The sequence below is a fragment of the Metarhizium acridum genome, assembly GCF_019434415.1.
Source record: "Metarhizium acridum strain ARSEF 324 chromosome Unknown scaffold_573, whole genome shotgun sequence".
Classification (NCBI taxonomy): domain Eukaryota; kingdom Fungi; phylum Ascomycota; class Sordariomycetes; order Hypocreales; family Clavicipitaceae; genus Metarhizium; species Metarhizium acridum.
This window is the reverse complement of record NW_027094043.1, coordinates 177,820-196,976: the sequence shown is the minus strand read 5'-3', so window position 1 is coordinate 196,976 and position 19,157 is coordinate 177,820. Positions and strand designations below refer to the sequence as shown.

The window sequence follows — 19,157 nt, the reverse complement described above, 5'->3', positions numbered from 1 at the left end:
CTGTTTCTACATTCGGCTTCAACTAGGAATTGTGGTAGATGCCACATCAATGTAAAAGCATGTGACTTCGAGGCGCTTTTTTTCTTTTCCATTTTGCCTGCTTTAGCCAGATAGCCGGACGTGGCTGGCCAGATGACGTTGCATTTGAAAAAGTGGCCGGCATGGTGGCCTTTGACGTGGTAATATGATCTTGAGGTGATTCAAGTTGGGATGGCGGCTCATACTGCAATGTGGTAGAATGTCAAGGTATTTTTAGCGCCAATCCTTAAGAGGCCCAGAAGAGGCATGTGCGGCATATGGCTGGCCTGGATCATAAAAGGCCATCATTGGATGGAGGCTTGTAATGTGCGAATGAAGACTGGGAATGCTGATTGCCCCGTGTTGACAGCACAGGCGGGAGCGTATCTTGACTAGACCATAAGCCCGCCAGCACTCCATACTCCGTATAATACCCAGTAAGAATCCTCGGCTTGAAGAATGTCTGTCGGCGGCATGTACAGCAGTACTTCGTGTTTTCGAGGAGGGCAGCGAACCCCTTATTAACTGGGGTTGGAACAGGAACAGTCAGTCGTTGACAGGCATACCAGATTGACAGCCTGTCCTCCCCTCCGGCCCGAGTGTTAATGACATCGAAAGGTATACCAGACTGGACGTCTACCGGGCCGGACGTCGAGTGGATACCAAGGTACCGAGCATGCATGCATGTCTTCATCATGACTGTTGTACTTGCATCCGTGCTTCCACCCGTGAAGTCTGCGGTGCCGCAGAGTATGCGTGGCGTCGACAAAATGCAGAACCTGGCTCGTCTCTATTTCACCACTTCGGGGCCGTTCTTCATAATCAGACAAAAGCAGTTAAGGCTACTCTGATGCACAGAGTGACGGACAAGACCCCGGACGCCAGTCCACAAGGTATCCTTCCGCTGGCTTGTCCCTGTAGAAGCATACTTTTAATTGTGGAAACCTGGCCCCCCGAAGCAACGTGCATGACCGAAGGGCAGATGAGGTTTCCGGGTTGTTCATGGCAAGTCAAGCCATGGCGAAGAATACTCTCCAGGTCTTGTCGTCCGATCGATCCAAGTTGGTGTGCTGTAGTGCTGTCGATCCCAGCCCCAAGGTTTTCCCCCTTGTCTGGTCGAGCTGGACTTGAGGACGGAAGGCATACGGCACATACACGCTAGTCGTTTGACGAAGAAAATAGACCTCGAGGTGCGTCAAGAGATGATGACGAGCACAAGCGCGCAAGACGGCCAATGACCCTATATCCCCGAAGTTGACGATCAAAAAGCGGATGAAAAGAACAAGGAGAAAAAAAGGACCATTTCGGTTGCGTGGAGGTTGGTACCGAGTAGCAAGGAAAGACAGATACCTGAGTTGCACTTTGAGATCATGGAGTCTGCAGCCTTCTCAGGATTGATGGAAAAATACAATAGCGGTTGTTGCGGAACGCAAATGGGTCGGGCCTGCCCAGCCAAATACCAGGTACCTCTGGTACGTACCTGAGGCAGGTACCAAGTTGAACTGAGGCGCTCCTTCCTTAGCCGCCATTTTGACAGCCTCCACTCACCCGCAAGCCTCGCTTACTTCACACCTCTGCCTCTTTTCAACGACACCTCACTACCCCCCAAGCTGGACGAGTCTGGGCTTCTCAAGCTGCTGTTTTCATCTGCCTGCCCATCGTCGCACCTCGCATTGCGTACCATCAATTCATACCGCTCCCGCTCACTCGCCTTAGATGCTCCCCATTCTTTAGCCGTGCCATGCCCCTCGTCTTCTTTCTTTGATTAGAGCAAGGCTCTGCCACATTGGCGCCGCCCCCCGCAGGCCAGGCCTTGCATTTCTCGCTTATACCGAGTACTGGCTCAGACGTAATTTTTAATTACTGGGGCGGTGCGTTTTGACCTCGCCTGTCATATGCAACTGTTCTGCATCAAAGCTGGCCTACGGCATTGAGCGCTATGAGATCCGTTCATTTTAATCGTCCCTAGGCAAGCGCCGAGCGCACAAGGAAGGGTTGTCCATCGGGCGTCTAAAGAGGATGGATGGCAAGCAGCCAGGGAGAACGGACCGCGGTCACTCTTCAGCTGACCTGGGGGCGACGTGGGAGTGTCGGGAGTAAAGCACTCGGCAGCAAGGAGGGTCACGGAGCCAGAGAAAGCTCGCGTTCCAGGCCATCTCGGACGACAAAGAAAACATCCAACGCTGGAGCTTGCGAATTACTTGCATTCACCGCGAAATGGCTGCACTTTAGGGATCAATGCTGCCCTCCGCCTCTCCCCACACGCCGCGCGCACCACTTCGCTTACACCTCTGACTAGCATATTCAAGTGGATGCTGACGGCCCTGCCGCCGACCGTTGCGCCAGGTTCGGCTTCCTCTCCGAATATTCCATTGTCTCTGCCTTGGAAGGCTGTCTCGGTGCCACGAGATACTGGGAATGTGCCGCACGGCCTAATTTATCCGTGCCATTCTCAACCTTGGGACTTTTGCCTTTGGCTTGCAGAAGTAGCTGCTTCTAGGCTGGTCCTTCGCAGCAGCTTTTTGCCCACTACTTGATGCTTTCCTCGTGTTTTCTTCTTCGAGATATTGGCCTTACCGCCAGCTGTCGCCACAGCCTACAAGCTACGGAACTAGGAACTGGGTTAATTGGCGTTCATCCCGCTCCGCAGATGATCCACCTTCTGTTGGTGGACGGCTTGACAAGTTGACAAGCTTGTAACTTGTATCTGTCGTCGAAATCTCATGTAGGGCGGCTGTCGGTGTGCAAACCTTCATACCGGCCCGTCGACCCTCCTCCTCGTCAGATATCATCCCCATGTCTATTGTATGCATTTCCCTTGCAGAGTACCTCGAACGGCCCCTTCAAGTTGCTCAAGGGATGAGCGTCCCCTCCGATTCCCGCGACATCCTTGACCAAGGTCAATGTACAATACAGTATGCATTTATGCTATGTGGGGGTTCTCTCTGGAGGCTGGTCATATCGATTTTATGAGTATGCATAGATGAGCAGACCTTTCGTCTGCTATAGAAAGGTCTGCTATAGCCCACCCTGGTAGATGTTATACCTCCATCGTCAAGGTCTTGCCATCCTTCCTGCCATGTCCCCTGTTGCTGCACTTCAATATACTCCACAGACGCACAATCGAGCGCACTTCCCCCGGTCCAAGACTGAGCCCCCTCGCGCTACAATATTCCATCGTCTGTGTAGTGGAGGAGGGTGATGTGAAATTGTTCATGTCTGCATGTACTCCGAACCATGGCTACATTCTCGGCCACAACCGCGGCAGATGCTGGGTGGTCGGTCCCAGAGAACCAGGCTGCAGTAGTTCCGGGCCTGCTCCTGCGACAGGGTCACGAATCTAAGTGCGGATGTTGACCGGTCTACCTCTTTCTGGCTCTGAATGACCTGGCTTCTGTATCCAGCGGCACAAAGCTACCCTTGAAAGGCCCTTCAAAAGCATGAAGACCACCCCTGTCCATGGATATTACCGTATAAGCATCTGGCCATGGCCTTGGCAGTGCCCACTACAAATCTTTACAAGAGCGAAATAGGGAAGTGCCCAGCGGAAAGCCTTGACAATTTCTGGAGTGAACAGACATCATGACGGCATAAATTCATTAAACTATTCTCCGATCTGTACCGAACCGACATGGTCCGCTCTGTTCGGAGTCATTTCCACAAAGGACATGACTTCGACAAAACGCCGCCTCTACTAATATTCCATTCTCATGAGCCCATCCCTTTATACCTACCCAGGCACAGAATCGTTTGAGGTCCACACCGACGTCTTTGTCTTTGGTCTCCATTTTCGGCATCTTCCTTGTGGAAGTGTCTCTGCCCAAGGGCTCCTGAGAACGCTATGGTTCCAGTTAAATATCGACCTGGATCCTGTCGCTAGTGCCCTCAGCCAAGAAGAGACTATCCGGAATAACGGACTCTAAGAGCTGCACGGAGAACTTATTACCATTAAGAAACATTGGCGCCTATACTGCAAAAGGGAGGCTCTGAAAGAGACACTCTCCACTTGTTATTATTGTTATACTTGGGGCTGCCTCAAGCAAACCACTACTCTACTACCGCACCCTCTCACTCGTTACCAACATCCGACCCTGGTCGTCGCCACTCTCACTCACAGCAGTGTAGCCCTACTACTGGGCTGTGGAATATTGGTAACCTAGCGCTCCTCTGAGAACTAGCCTCTTCCCTTCAGCAGCATACACGGCAGTAGAAGCGCTTGTCTTCCCTTTCGCAGACGCAGCTTGCTACAGGCAGACCCTGCTTACCAGTGTTATTGCCCCCCAACGAATTATCATCCGACTTCCACGACAGCCGATTCTGATTCGTAACTCTCGTTATACTCGAATCCTGAAAACGACAGTACTTCAGACCGCACTCTTTCCTCCGGCGACAGAGCCCGTGAGGGCGTTCTAGGTGTATCAAGGCCGTTTGTCAAGAGGTGAGGACACCGCTCAGGGCTCACTGCTCTGACGGAATCCCTGCGCCGAAGACACGCTGGCGGACAATTATCGAGTCGGGGGTTACAGTGTGGACTTTGCTGCTGGCCATGAAGCTCACACCGGAAACCAGAACCATCTTCAGCAACCGTATTCGTCTCCAGCCCAGCAAAATCCATTTCAAAGTTCCCAGCAATACCAATATAACAGCCAGCAACAACCAAGATCGTCATTTGCTCATTCCGCGGTAACAGGAAGCAGCACTGGGGGCAACGCCTCTCCGGAACCCGCACATGGACATCCTTCGTCACGATCAGGACTCCCTGGACAACAACAATCCCACCAACACTCACCTACTATGCAGTTGGATTCTTCACAGATGGGCGGCCATCGGCTTGGCCACGTTCAATTCGGTTCGGTCACCTCGGTTTCAACGCAAATGTACTCTGCCACAGCATCGCCCACAGAGGGGCATGCGTCATTTGTTGCCAACGGCGCGAATAGGATTCGAAAAGATGGCTTTGACATTTCCATGGGTGGTGTGACTACATTAGGGCAGTCTAGTTTGGAAACCATGCCATCCAATTCCATTGGCGCAGCATATGGACAAGCGGCGGCGGCGGCGACCTCTTCCAGCGTGGGCGCCTTGTCCCATCAGGCACAAGGACCTCAACTGCACCATCACCACCACCTTCCAGATCTAGGACATTTATCCAAATCCATGCGTCGAGATGATGGCAGTGGAGCACCAAGTATGGTCGGTCAAGTAGGCATGCCACCACCAGCTCCACGTCCGCGGGGTCCGAAGCTCAAGTTTACCGCCGAGGATGATCAGCTTCTTATAGAGCTTAAGGAACAAAAGAACTTGACATGGAAGCAGATTGCCGACTTCTTCCCTGGGCGTTCCTCAGGGACGTTACAAGTTCGTTATTGTACCAAGCTGAAGGCGAAAACAACACAGTGGACCGACGAAATGGTATGTTACAGAGTCCTAACGGTAGAAGTTCTGTGTCTATGATGCCACGTTAAGTGTGCTTTCGTATGATACGTGTTCCATACTAATGGCTAACGCTTCTGAATCTAGGACCATAAACTTCGCACTGCATTGGCCGATTATGAGAATGAAAAGTGGCGTATCGTTGCCCACAAGGTTGGTTCGGGATTTACACCAGCGGCGTGCAGGGAACGTGTCTTGGAACTCATGGGCGCCGACGACCCCGATACTACATGGCAGTCAATGTCACCGAGGTCCGCTTCAGCAGCTGAGGAATCGGACACGACGGAGCTGCCACAAATTCACCGGCCGTGGCATGGAAAAAACGAATTTTGATTCTCATCAATTTGCACGAGAAAATGCAAGAACAGGGCGATTATCTCGGGGGTTGAAAAAGAGACTTGTGGAAACGAGATGCTGCGCCTGTGCTTCAAATCATTAGCGTTGTGTCCAAAAGCGAACAACCTGAGGGTGATGGATGGCAAAGGCATGTGGTAATATTGACAAGGTCAAGAGAATAGTCAAAAGGAAGAAAAAAGGGGCGTTCTGATATAAAATCCTTGGCACACTGGGCACTCATGGCACATACCCTTTACGACATATTGGTCTAGTAATGATGAATATACGTTGTATGTTTTGTTTGTGGAATTATTCTTGTGCTTAATAAACAAACTAGAGAAGTCTTCTCACGAGTTCGGCCTGATTCAAAATCACATTGCCTTCAACGAGCTCTATAAGAGTGCGGTGAGTTGACACATCCAGTCGCTGACCCAGAAATGCCGCCATGTCCACTAACCAACCATTGAAATCTCTAATCTCTGTTGGTTTTCCAGCTTCAACATCCTGAAGCATAGAGCTGCGGTTTTCGCCAACTTGGACACCAAATCTGTATAGCTTCTTCTTTAAACATGGTAGAGAAAATCGCTCCGCCAGCCCCTTCCGCAGCTCATGGACGTTCTCCGTGGGGATGTCTGATTTAGACGGTTGATTTTGATGCATATATGAGGCGAGAATATCAGCACTACTTTCGTGATTTACAAGGGCGTGGATGACTGCGCTCGTTTCCGCTAGTAGCTTGTTCAGGACCTGCCCGAGGGGGTTATTCAGCTCGCCACCAGCGAAGAGTTCGCCGTTTTTGCAACGCAACAACGCCGTTAGGGGGTTGATAATGGCATTCATCACAAGCTTTTCGAGTTGCAGTAGCCAGAGGTCGCCTGCAGAAACAGACTTGGAGTTCAGAAGGGGCGCAGCAGCGACTTGTGCCATGAAAAAATCAACGCTGGGGGGAGGCTGTGGGTTAACGAGGACCGGCCCAATGGACGCGTCCGCAGGAGCCGTGTGTATGCTCTTGAAGGGACCTGTAGACAGCACACCGTGATTAACAATACAAGCAAGAAAACTAGGTGCGTTGCCTGCCTCATATCGATGGGCAATATATGCTTGGCCGTGTGGTGGCCAGAGCTTGGACATGCCGTTCTGGGCAAACACAACGGTGCTGTGCCTGTCCAGGTACCCTCGGAGTCGATCTGCTTCTGTCATGGCGGCCGACGCCTTGGTTGATATGAAGAGGTTGCGCAGCTTTTTACCATCCGCCACCTCCCGTACAGGGCCATGGTCCGGGGCAGTTCGAGTCCACCACTCAATGTCGAAATCCTTGTTCTTAATAACCACGCTACCACAAGTGAGCTCGACACCACCGCCCTGAACCCATTGCGTCAGAAGTTCTTTCCTGTGCACCACGAGGGTGATGGGTGGAGGCCTAGGTTGCCTCGCCAGGTAACTTGCATAAAGCCTTCCAATGTTGCCGACTCCGAGGATGAATACCCGTCGATCCAGGTCATTTCTGCCGCTGGTGAGGCTAATGGCTGGGGTATTATGATTTGCACCCCGACCGAGATTTTCGGGCGTCCACGCAAATAAATTGGGTGGAGGCCCCTGATCTGCAATAAGAGTTTTCAACCAAGCTGGTTGCTGGCCGGACGGCATTGTGTAAGTCGAAAATGAAGAGGAAGACCGGGCGAGCTTAATCGACCAAGTGGGTATGCTTAGAGTGCGACGCAGCAGCTTGGGTCCTAGAGTCATAACTGGCAAAGTCAGGAATTGGCAAAATTAAAGCATTCTCTTCGTACTCTCTCGACATTGCTCGAGGCGTGACGGTCGCAGACTAGGCCTGTCCCTCAAACGATGTTTGTGCGATAAACACGTGGAGGGAGTTGATGGCTGGGTTTAGCGCTCCCCATCAGGGTCGGCTCGTTGGACCGTTGAGACGTGTTTCTTAGGTTGTTCGATCCAGGGCAGGGTGCATATGGGGTGATTCAGATGTTGGGGGCTGTACGAAAAGCAGATCCCTTTGGCGTCTTTGGCGGTGTCCGAGATGTCTACGGATGGGATGAAACGGCTGGATGATGTGCATGGTCGTTGGCGTGTGGTGTGGCTGAGGGGGTGTGCGTGGGTGTGCGTGGCGGGTCCCTCCTTCCTTCCTTCCCGTAATTGCCAAAGGTACGTACTGTCGATGCGCAACTTCGAACATTGGAACCTTAGATTGCGAAAGCCCACATGTTGCATCCATTCTACGATGGCCTCAACATTTTGAGTTCAATTCAAACCAACGCAATTACCACACTGAAGAACCATAACATGTGTTTTTGTTCTAGAACCGTTTTGACGAATCACCGGATTACTGCATGGGTTCGTACAGGGCCATGTAGGCGGAGTATATGGAACCTGTGCAGATGCGTTTTGCCCGCCCCGTCCTGGTTGCTGGCATTCAGCTTGTTGAGGTATTTCCAAAAGACGGTGAACCTTTCTGTCATACAACCACTTTATTTGTGAGGCATCAACGAACGCTCCGGATAAACAGGGATAGAACTGAAAATATACAGCTGCCCAGAACCCCTTGTCCTGGATCCAATTGCAGGCTGGAGCTGGAGATGTCGCAATATTATTAGTACCAAAAGCTTGGTCTTAGCGCAGCATCAGGGCAGCTCACAACGAGAAGCGGACTTTGCGGGTTGTACCTGGGCATTTTGAAAGTGAAAGTCGGGCAAAAACAGCGGACCATTGTCCAGGAGGTCGATTTATCACACAGCCGGGTTTGGCTCCGTTGCGTGAGTATTCTACTGACTCCAAGGATACACAAAACGAACAAGATTGGGTATGCTTCACCAATCATGTGAGGTTGCTAAATCTGGATGCTCCAGCCAATGTATCCTACAAAGTCTTGTACCTCGCCACGGTTTGGATATGAGAACCAGAAGTACGCGGAATTGGGTACAGAGGAGGCATGGGACGTGAGTCAAACATACTAGTTATCCGCTGTTTCGCATAACTGATACGTGTCAGACCTACTGGTCTCTGCGTAACTGCGGTGACAGGCTGACGTCGCTTGATTCATTCGTGAATGAGGCCGTGATATAGCAAGCTCAGGACCTCGGAAACTTCTGACTTAATACCGCGCGAAATGATGGCGTGCCAATTCCAAAAACACTCTATACTAGCCCTTTGGCAAAGCGCTCACAAGTGACAGCATATGTTTTTGGCGACCCCATAAACGCTGATGGCACGCTATTTCAACTAGTTGTCAAGCGGGAAACCCCAGAGTGCTTCACTGTGCGTACTCTCGATTTGAAAAGGACGCGGTTTTGATTGAGGGAAAATGTCACAGAAATTGACCGATTCTCATGCCAGAAACCCTGGGAGACAGACGACGAGCACAATTCTCGAAACAACAGCCCTTGGAGCAAGTATTCTTGTCAGATGAAAGAGAATTCATTTCGCTGACCGTTCACTTTGTTGCTATGTCCGCACTACCAGCGGCATGTCAAGGTGAGCCATTCAGAATTAGAGAGGGTACATCGAAGGCCCTCCTAGTTGCGGCGAGAAGCATTCCTCTTCAATTGCAGAGGTAGGTGGAATGGATGTGGGAGAGGCCTTGATTACAAAGCCCGTTGGGACCCGCGAAGCTAATTGCTCTTTAACTACAAAATGTTGAAGCATGTACTCCGTAGTGGTACATGAAATAACCCAGTTATAATCGAACCAAATATTGGGGAGCGCACCCCGCACAAATACCAAGCGCCCCAGCCGGGCAGTCACATCTGTTGCGTAATCTGCCAATGTCATGATCCCTGTTTTGACTCTGGGCAGGGATTACTAGCCAAGGTGGCCAAGACATGTAGGAGATAGATGGAAGCGGCAATTTGGACCCTAGCATGCCGACAGACATGGGCTGCTCTACTCCGTACTCAAGTCCGAACTCGCTGGACCCGATAAATTGCCTGGAAGCGAATGCATGCAGATGATTTCATACAATACGATATGACCCAGTACGCAGCCCTTGCCTTGTCAAAACCCGCGGGCCTCGTCCCGTTGATATTACTCGAACCATATGACGGTCCGCCGGTCCGTCGTAACCTTAGCGAAAAGTTTAATCCTACGGGCAAGCATCTGTCGAACCAAGGCCCGGCATCTCCAGAATTCAGAGAGAAGGGAGGCGCGACTCATGGGTCGGAGTAGACATTAAGCTCTGCTATAGCTGTCCCCTCTAACATTGGGTTCTATCCTGGGCTGACTGGCTCGTACATCCCCTGCGCCGGGGTTTCCGAACGATCTATCAGCTTAGTTCTGGACTTCTAGTAATACACTGGCCGGCTACCCACAGTGGGAGGCAAAATGTATTTACCAGATCAGTTACCTGGCTGTCGCGCTACATACTATAGTATGTTGGTATTAGATAGCGCGCGGCAATGGATTACCAATCTTGCTAGCGTCTGACGCATCGCGAAGCGTTCATGGTGTATTACGTGGTGTGTTACGGTTACGATTCTTTAGCTTGGTACGGCTAGTGTATAGTGTTACTAGACATAATACTTATATAACACTTATTAAATTATTTACGTAAAAGAATAAAAAGAATATACTTGTAATTTTATTATTAATATAGTGTATTTAAAGGGTGATGTATTCGCCAGAGAAGATCAATTGATGTTGAATAAACCCACCTTATAGGTAGGTACCTGGGTTCCTAGTAGGCAAGGCAGGTGCGCCCCCCCCCTTTAAGGGCAAGTGGTGCTAGTTACCTACCTACCTAGGTAGGTATTTAATGGCTACATGTATCTTCCAGAGAAAGATACTGAATAGCCGCGTACAGGACTGCCTTGTCCTATTAGAACTTTAGAAGACACTTCTACATGCACAGTTCTGCCGGCGAAATGGAGCCTTATAAGCCAGGAGAAGACGAGAGAGAGTTTTACGATGGGTTATTTAATTCACCCAAGTTGATCGCAAGAACGAGCTCTACGCCATGGTTTTGAAATGGTCAGAGTCTGTCCGTTCGAATATACGTGCTCTGGACGGCTGTAACTGGCGATGCCCTCATTTTCATTTTTTCCATTACTCTCTTACAAGCCTTAGGCTTATGGAGAGGTTACTTATCTTCTATATAATGCAACCTGAACAAGTAACACGCTAGCTTTTCCTTTAGCACCTTGAATTCTTTTTTTCCCTCCTTATCGTCGTAGTGGTTACAGTGGACGAAGTCGACATGGAGTGGGAGCGTGCCTAGAGATTGCCTTGACCAAAAATAAGTTGATAATAATTAATTTTTTTTAGAACTTTGTGCTCTATTTTAATAATAAGTATTAATAGAGCTCTGGATACATCGAGTCTAGTTTGGTTACTTGCGGTGAGCCGCAGCCGTGCAGCAATGACTGCAGATATGGTCTGCTATTCGACACTCGTTTCGAGTCTGTACACGTGTGCTGCTGGAGCAAAGGACGCACGCACATGTGGCCGTTGTATTGAGCGGCACCTGGGAAGACTACGCAGAGATGGATGACGGACGCGTGTGAAATACACGCCAGGCAAAATGACGCATGGTTCCGAAAAACCAAATCCAAGCCGTTGAGGCCATGGTTGCCAGCTCGATGCCGCCCCGACCATGCCAACCTGAAAAGGGGGGATTCCGCGGCCCGAAAAGCCCAAAGCCGAGGACAAAGACGCCCAAAAAAGATTCCGGATGATTGGGCCGACGCTTTACGAGCCTGCAGCGATACGTGGTGCGTGCGGCACGCTGATCGGGTGCGCGACGATCAGCACGAGCACCGGCGGCAGCGCCTGCATGAATGGACGGTCCAGCCATGCACAGAGCGAATTCACAGTCCCGAGGCGCCGGAACTGGAAACCCCCAGAGGACAATACGAACATGAGATGCGGCCAACAGCATGTAAGACGGGCTCGTGTCTGCCGGCCAGGGCCAACAGCAAAAGGTCAAGTAGGTCCGATTGATGACCAACACTGGCAAACAACCAAGCTCCGAGCCCGAGTCCAAACAGGTTCCCTCAAATTGACAAAATCTAGCTAGCTCTCAGCGCATAGCGAGTAAAAAAAAAAAAAAAAAAAGATAGAATTCAACCGCAACATACAAGTATCACAACCCGTCCCCCCGCGTCACATCTCGAAACCGGCATCATACAAATCACACCCATCATCAAAGACTGCTCTGTCCCCAATCTTGGCCATCTATATCCTCGCCATGCGTGCTTCAATTGCCGTCGCCGCCAGTCTCCTGGCCCTCGCCCACGCCCGCATCACAGGCATATCCGTCCCCGAGACCATCAAGCCGGGCGACACCATCAACGCCACCATCGTCAGCGAGAACTACATCCAGGCCGTGTACGACGTAGCCATTGCGTTTGGCTACGCCCCGGGCCACGGAACGCCCGAGAGCCTGGGACTCGTCGCGGGGTCAATGTATCTCGGTCCCGGTACGGTTTATGAACCCTCCTCCCTTTTGGCTGATGAGCGCTTACAAAAAAAACGAGCAGGTGAATCGAACCAACTACACAGTTTCACCAAGCAGTTTGCTATTCCGCAAAACGCCCCCAGAGGCAAGGGCCTCATCACCGCCAGCTTGATGAGTCTGTACGGCGCGCTGCACATGCCCACGCTGAGCAACTACAACGTCAGCGTTACGTTTGGCGACGAGACGTCCACCAAGTATGTTTCCAGCCAGCCCTAGAGAGATCTTGCAAAGTCTTGCAAGGAGTTAGAGGGGGAGAGAGAGAGAAGAAAAAAGTAGCTGCCTGTTCCGGTCACGAGAAGCGAGCCTTGATAGATTGCAATACAAATAGTACTATTTTGATATTCCAACCAAGCCGGTTGACCGGCGAACCGTGTATTAAACAAAGGGCTCGTAAGCCCGTCTATGCGACCTGTTTTTCCACATCGAAGGATCGACGTGGGGGTATCATGCTGCAATGCTCATATTCCCCCTCCTCTTGAGTCTTGACCACTGGACTTTCCAGCCCAAAAAAAAAAAAAAAAAAGAAAACAACAGATGTAGCACGCATCACCTGGTCTTGGGCTTCGAAATACGCACTCCGTTCGCGCTGTCCCACACGCTATCAGACACCCGCACGGGCAGCTTCCTCCCCCTCAGCCGCTGGTCAATCAGCCACATGCCCACGATGAACTCCTGCCTCGTCAGCATCCCAGCGTGTCCGCGATCAACCAGCTCCCAGACCTCGACGAGCTCGTCTTCCGGCAGCCGGGACCGCTTCCAAATCTCCCTAACCACCACGTTTGCGACGCAGTCTGCCGCGATTCTGTGCAGGCCACTGTCTACGCTCTGCGACGGTCCGTCGTCATTGAGCAGGTAGCCGCGATTAGACGCCCAGACTGCCTCGTATCGTTTGCGTTCCCTCTGTGTGATTTGATCCCGCCATCGTTTCCGCGACCCTTCGTGGTGCGCGTGCTTGTTACTGGATAATTTGTGGCGGTGTGCTATTTTTAGACGTTCTGGGTCGTCGTCGGAGTGGCTTTGCGGCTGCCGAAGAGTCTGGAGCAGATGAGGCGATTTCTGACGTTTAGGCAGACTCGGTGGAGGAAGGGAGGATCCGGTGTTGTGAGGCGTGAGTCTATAGGAAGCGAGGGAACTAGCCATCATGGCGCTAGTAAGGGGATCGAGTGGTAGATTGGTGGTAGACGTGTTGGTGGGCCGGCGACGTCGAGGCGCATCGCGAACAGGGGATGTTGGTGCACTAGCTACCGATTCTCGTCGTCTCGCGGGAAGAGGAGGAGGCGTTTTTTTCCGGCGTATGTGACGAATAGGTTGTTGCTGCTGTTGTTGTTGCTGTGGAGGGGGCGGAGAGACGATTGGCAAACCAAATTCCGTGAGAGGCGTTGCGGATGAGCTGCCACGGGGCAAGGGCGTGTCTGAATTCCCACGGCGCCGACTTCGGCTGCCAGATTTGCTTGCTGCCAGTCTCTGGCTTCCCCGGGGTTTTGGAGGCTTTGGAGGCCGTAGACTTGTAGTTTGAGTACGCTTGTCGGGATCTGGTGAAGGTGAAGAGTCGGCTTCATCGTACGCGCCAGGGCTGCTCAACACCGGAGGTGCTAGCGTGGGCGTGATCAACCTCACCGGCTTGGGGGATAAAACTTCGGGTGTAGACGTGCTCACCACCGAAGGGGGACTCGGAAGCCGCACTTTGAGAGGTTTAGGCGCTGGTTTGGCGGCAAGTCTTGGGGGTGGTGGCAACATCCCAGCCTGTCCTGGCTTTGGTCCCGCAGGCGGAGGAAGCTGAGGTTTCGCAGGGTTGGGAGGGGGTTTTGGCGGAGAGGTCAGTTCCCGCGGCGGCTTCGGCTTGGGCATTGGCATGGCTGATATCTTTTCCGAGCTTCTATGGGGAGGAGTGGGCGGTTGTTTCGGCGGCATGGAGCTTGAACGCGCTTCATCCGCACCCTGCGGAGGCGTGGGCGGCCGTACATGACGACTCTTTGTCTTCGGCGACGGCGCCGGTTCTCTCCTGTCTGCCGGCACGTCCACCCCCCGCGTGGCATCTTCCGGTTCTCCAGGAGGCGGCGTCCGCCGTCGTGCTGGTTTCCTCGTCGTTTCGGTGCCGTCCCGGGCTGCCTCAAACATGGATATCAAGTTGCCCGCGGGAGCAATGCTCTCCGAATCAACGGCATCCGCGTTCCCCAGGACACTCGCGGCCCCGAAGCTACTCTTCCTCCGCGGCGTTCTGGCCATGGGACTCGGACTCACGCTCCTGCTGGCCGCCAGCGTAGCGGCAATGAAACTCGGGCTCTTCGGATCCAGCCGCTGCGCAGACGTCGTCGGCTGCAGCTGTGCATGCGAGCCGTTCAACTGATGCAGTCGGGCAGCAACCACACCCGCCCGGTACCCAGGAGAATCGACGTGACGGCCGTGGGCACCACTGCCCCCGTCGCCCGTGGCATCCAGAGCCACTCCAAGCGGACTTCTCGACCGACCGACCGAGGACGAGGCCCCGTCCTTGCCGTGATGCGGCGGCGACGTAGCTCCCACTGCTGGACTACGCTGAAAGGCAAGAGAGGCGCCTCTCAGAGCAGTCGCAGCGTCGTCCTGCGAGCCACCCGAGTGAGATGCCGCGGCGGGATTCATCGCCGGGACAAGACGAATGGTAACGACATCAGGGAGGTTTTGCAGACAAGGGGCAGCGAACGCGTTGGCCAGACAAAAGGGGGGTCGAATTCGGCGGCGGGCGCTCCGTAGAGAAAAGGAGAGTAGGCTTTTTTAAAGAGGGCAAGCAAGTCAGTCCCGGGACCCCAAATACAAGCACAAATGCTCTGGAAAGCATTTGGCAAAGAATGCAGAAGGACGAGATGACAGCTCGGAAGACGGGGAAGTCAAAATGTGGAGATGAGACGGAATTTCGACGTCGGAAGGGACGGCGCAGGTCCCCCAACAGCCACCTTGATCCAAGCCATCCGAGCCAACAACATTCTTTGCCCTCCCCTATTCCATCAGTCGTTGAGCTTGCTCTGCACATTTATTTTTGGATCATTGGCAGTACTATCGCACGACCAGGATGCGATGTGAGTTGAACATAGCCAACATGGCGAGCTCCACACTTGCGCATTCTGTCTATTTCAGTTCTCGTATTACTCTGCCATCAGACTTGTTCCTATCCCTCATTTTCCATTGCAAAACGTTGGCCAAGTCGAGCACTGACAGACCAAAACCAAACAAATAATCAGCTCCGGATAATGGCAGTATTTTTAACCACGGCCCCTGCAGACCGGGATCAGATATTTACACTGCCCCCTTCACTCACTCTTTGACGCATCATGGGAATGACATGGCAAACCAGACCAGACCAACTTCAGGAGCAAAAAAGTCTTGAATTATACGCACAAACAAAAGCCAAGTAAAACAGAGGCTTGATTGCAAGCACCAGAACGTCTTATTCACAACAACACTGTACAGACCCTATATGCAAGTCGCAAAAAAAAAAGATCACAAACGCCAGCTTCCCAAACGCCATTTCCCTCGCCCCTCCCTGGACTTGTTCCTTGTTCGCCCCGTCAATTCCCATTATCAAAATCCTCTTCATTCCGTCAATCCCGCAAAGCATGGTACGCACCGCCTTAGTATATAAGTCCTGGGCGCTTTTGCAAGCTTGTCGTTCAGTATAAAACACCAGTCTTCAGAATAGCCCCCGACAATAATAAAAAAATAGAACAAGACAAATCCTAGATAGGTACAAGTTCAAAATCCGTAGCATGCCCATGGACGCCAGCCCTGGGCAAGAGCCATAGGTAAGAGAGATGTAGGCACGCCTGGTGCAGGTCTCGAAGTGACCTAGCCAATGCACGGAATGAGAGGGAGCGTTATCCGTTGCATCATAAATCCATCCGAGTAGCAACGACGCTGCTGGTCGGCCAAGACAGAGGATAGCGAGCATCACACATAAGTTTCGTGAAAATCTGCACGCCGTCACCGCGAGTTTCAAATGACCAGACTGCCTTGAACGGGATTCAAAGTTCGTGTGGTTCCATCGCATCTTCAAAACACATCTTCATCAGTCCATTCGCTGCCCGAAATGATTCGGTTACCATCGTGATCAATCATGACTGGCGCTGCTGCATATGGTGTCCCTGGAATGCCTCTTAGGCGTTTGGCTTGGCTGCTTGTAGGTCCATGGCCCTGCTCTGGCTCATATCTCTTGCCACGCGCAGCTCGGAGCTTGTTATAATAGTCTTCTGAGACGTCTACTTCCGGCTCGCTGTTATCATCGTATGTTTCCCAATTCTCAGACCCCGAGATGGCAGTCGACGTGTGTGAATTGTTTGAGAGTTGTCTCGAAGGCGCCCCTTGCGGATATGCAGAACGTGGACCGCGAATTGTGGCGTAGCGGTCATCATAGCGATCGTCATAACGGTCGTCATATGCATCCTCGTAATACGCTGGCTGCGTGTGGTTGGACAGGTTGGAATTGGATCGCATTCCCCGGGAAGTTTGAGGGCGGTCGTCGTAGACATCCTCGGGCTCAACTTGGCGCACAATGCTCGACTCGATGCCTGTTCGCTTGTAAGGATTCTTTGGTGTCTGTAGTTCGGGAACTGACTTCAAGTCACGCATTTTTGGTGGAGGAGCACGGACTGGCGCACCGTTTCGAAGAGTCTCTGCCCTAGATTCTGGTCGTGATGGACGCTCGGGGGAATTGCCGCCTGTCTTCAAGTTCGACAGGGGAACACGAGCGGGAATCCTCGACGGGCTTTGTCTGCCGTGTATCGCATTGGTCTTGCCTGGCGATTGCATTTTCTTCGTAGCAGTTCGGCCCGCCGCCGTCGGAGTCTTGGTCATGGAGCGAGGCGGTACCGCCTTTGTGCTAGGGACTCTCGTGAGACCTGCTGACTTTTTCACCGTCGACGGAGGTGCTTTTGCTGGAGTCTTGGATCGTGAAGCAGGGCCAGCCCTCTTCGTTTCTTCTGGTTCTAATTCGTCAAGATAGCGCTCTCCGAATACCAGAAACGGCCGACCGTACTCGTCCTCCCATCTTTCGAGCATCTTGCGGACTTCGGCTGACACCTTGGGCAGCTCCTTGGCTATCCGCTTGCGCATCTTTTCCTCTCTCAGAAGCTTTCCGGGATCTCGCTTCTCACCCTTTTGGCCGCGCATCATGAGGCGGGAAGCATCTTGGCTCGACGCTGCGAGGTCGTCCCGGTCCTTGATCAGGCTCTTGTGCTTATCGACCACGGCCAGAATTGGCGCGCGTTGCTCTTTGAGTGCCTCTAGTCGTGCGACCTCGCGCTCGTGCGCCTCCAATAGGGCGTCACTATATACGTCAGAAAAGGCCGGAGTGAACTCGAGCATCTCGTCTTCCGAAAAGTATAGCGAATCCCACAGTTCCTGGAGCTTGACGCGGGAATCTTCAACAAAGAGGTGGAGGTTTTGTCTCTTCAGTTCGTTCAGGCGCGCCAATTCGTCTTCGAACTCATTGATTTGACGGACACCGCATCCCCTGTTTTTGTTGAGGAAATTCTTAGTTTCGCCTTCGTCGATGCCAAGTTTCAGCCACAAGGCCTCGACAGCGGATTTGAGATCCTTTAGTCTCTTCTCGCGGTTCTTCTTCTCATCTGACAGGCGATCTCGCTTCGTCTGAAGCCTGTTGAGATCTTCCTTGTGGAGACCAAGCTGCTCAGGCGCATCTCTGTAGTACTTAACAATCGCACCGTCTTGCTGAGCTTGAGGCACGCCAAGTTCTGCCCAAAGTTGGATAATCTGGTTGGACAATGCCTGTACCGAAGCAATGCGGCGCATGTATTCGTCATACACTCGGGTGAACTCAGCGTCCAGCTTCTCGACGTACGTGTTGGATATGTCGAACGTGGGCGGGAGAGATTGGTTTGGTCCCGTGGGCGGAAGCGCGATCTGAACAAAAGTTGGCTCGAGATGTGATGAGTACGACTCGAGGGCTTCGACGAGCGCTGTATCAAACATTAGCACGACAAGCCGCATTGCTGGAACATGACGGACACCCTACTTTTCACCTGCTCGAAACGTTCCTTGTGCAGACGGCTTATTTGAATATGCTTCTCCCTTAGGCTCTGCACGCAGCGGTTCAGAGGGTAAGTGATTTTGAACTCTTCGTCCTCCTGGTATTCTCCTCTCCGGGGCTTAGAATCGTCCAGCGACGCTTCCATTTGTCGGATGGTTGTGATAATCTTCTTGGCCTCATCAATCATGTCCTTTTTCTCCGTCGTGACCAGGCGCACTTGGCTACTGAGTGCTTCTGACAGAGCCGTGAAGAGCTGCGAATTGGTCAGCCATGCTTTTACAAGTGATTGAATTTGAGATGCAGAGGCCGAGAAGAAGTACCTCTGACTCCCGAGCCTCGCGCTCATGATTGGGAACTCCAATCTCGTCAAACAGGCCATGCAACTGCGCAATGCTGCTATTGACCTGCTGGGCCAGGTAACTGGTGTCCATGATTCTCCTCGTGTCACGACAAAACGGCGGTGTACCTGGGCAAAGGTGACCCTGTGCAGTGTGTATAGGACGAAGGTGGGATGCAGACAATGATTGTTTTGACTGGTAGGCGCGCGTAGAATTTCCCTCAAAGTGGCGCTCTCGTCTGTCTGTTCCCAGTCTGCGTCTGTGGGTTGGCTGCAGTTCTATGTGCGGTCTGTGTTTACTTGGCGATGTGGTGTTGTTGCCGCAGTCAGTCCGTTTTGGCGTCGGCGTAAAATCATCATATACGGACTATCACGAGGGTTGGTGATGCATCCAGATTGGCCACTGAATTGTGAACTGTAAAACTATCGGCTGCGAACAACAGAGCGTGAGAGACGAGAGCACTTGAGATGCGAGGGAAGGCCAGTTGATTGCTTTCGATTGGCTATGAGGCCATGTTCCACTGTTTGGCCATGGGCCATCGAGTTTATCG

The 19,157-nt window shown here is 52.3% G+C and overlaps 6 protein-coding genes across 6 annotated transcripts; 2 read left to right on the top strand and 4 right to left on the bottom strand.

The window, feature by feature from the left end:
• Positions 1-4,309: 4,309 nt before the first annotated feature.
• Positions 4,310-4,687, bottom strand: J3458_020351 (uncharacterized protein; the record flags this gene model as incomplete). The annotated part of the gene is made up of 1 exon (XM_066121983.1): positions 4,310-4,687. The coding sequence occupies one exon, from the start codon at positions 4,685-4,687 to the stop codon at positions 4,310-4,312; it is 378 nt and encodes a 125-aa protein (XP_065972973.1).
• Positions 4,688-4,812: 125 nt separating this feature from the next.
• On the top strand, positions 4,813-5,784 carry J3458_020350 (uncharacterized protein; the record flags this gene model as incomplete). The annotated part of the gene is made up of 2 exons (XM_007812248.1): positions 4,813-5,430; positions 5,539-5,784. 2 exons carry the CDS (start codon positions 4,813-4,815, stop codon positions 5,782-5,784), a joined length of 864 nt encoding a protein of 287 aa, XP_007810439.1.
• A 276-nt stretch (positions 5,785-6,060) lies between these two features.
• On the bottom strand, positions 6,061-7,816 carry PAN5_2 (2-dehydropantoate 2-reductase (Ketopantoate reductase) (KPA reductase) (KPR)). Its single transcript, XM_007812249.2, has one exon. It carries the CDS (start codon positions 7,528-7,530, stop codon positions 6,121-6,123), a length of 1,410 nt encoding a protein of 469 aa, XP_007810440.2. The 5' UTR covers positions 7,531-7,816; the 3' UTR covers positions 6,061-6,120.
• Positions 7,817-11,854: 4,038 nt separating this feature from the next.
• Positions 11,855-15,150, bottom strand: IRS4_2 (Increased rDNA silencing protein). The gene has a single exon (XM_007812251.2). The coding sequence runs from the start codon at positions 14,867-14,869 to the stop codon at positions 12,797-12,799; it is 2,073 nt and encodes a 690-aa protein (XP_007810442.2). The 5' UTR covers positions 14,870-15,150; the 3' UTR covers positions 11,855-12,796.
• On the top strand, positions 11,981-12,466 carry J3458_020348 (uncharacterized protein; the record flags this gene model as incomplete). The annotated part of the gene is made up of 2 exons (XM_066121982.1): positions 11,981-12,212; positions 12,273-12,466. The coding sequence occupies 2 exons, from the start codon at positions 11,981-11,983 to the stop codon at positions 12,464-12,466; spliced, it is 426 nt and encodes a 141-aa protein (XP_065972972.1).
• A 153-nt stretch (positions 15,151-15,303) lies between the features above and the next one.
• On the bottom strand, positions 15,304-19,106 carry ASE1_3 (Microtubule bundling protein). The gene is made up of 2 exons (XM_066121981.1): positions 18,590-19,106; positions 15,304-18,522 (listed from the first exon to the last, which is right to left on the bottom strand). Exon 2 carries the CDS (start codon positions 18,227-18,229, stop codon positions 16,274-16,276), a length of 1,956 nt encoding a protein of 651 aa, XP_065972971.1. The 5' UTR covers positions 18,230-18,522; positions 18,590-19,106; the 3' UTR covers positions 15,304-16,273.
• Between the last annotated feature and the right edge of the window lie 51 nt (positions 19,107-19,157).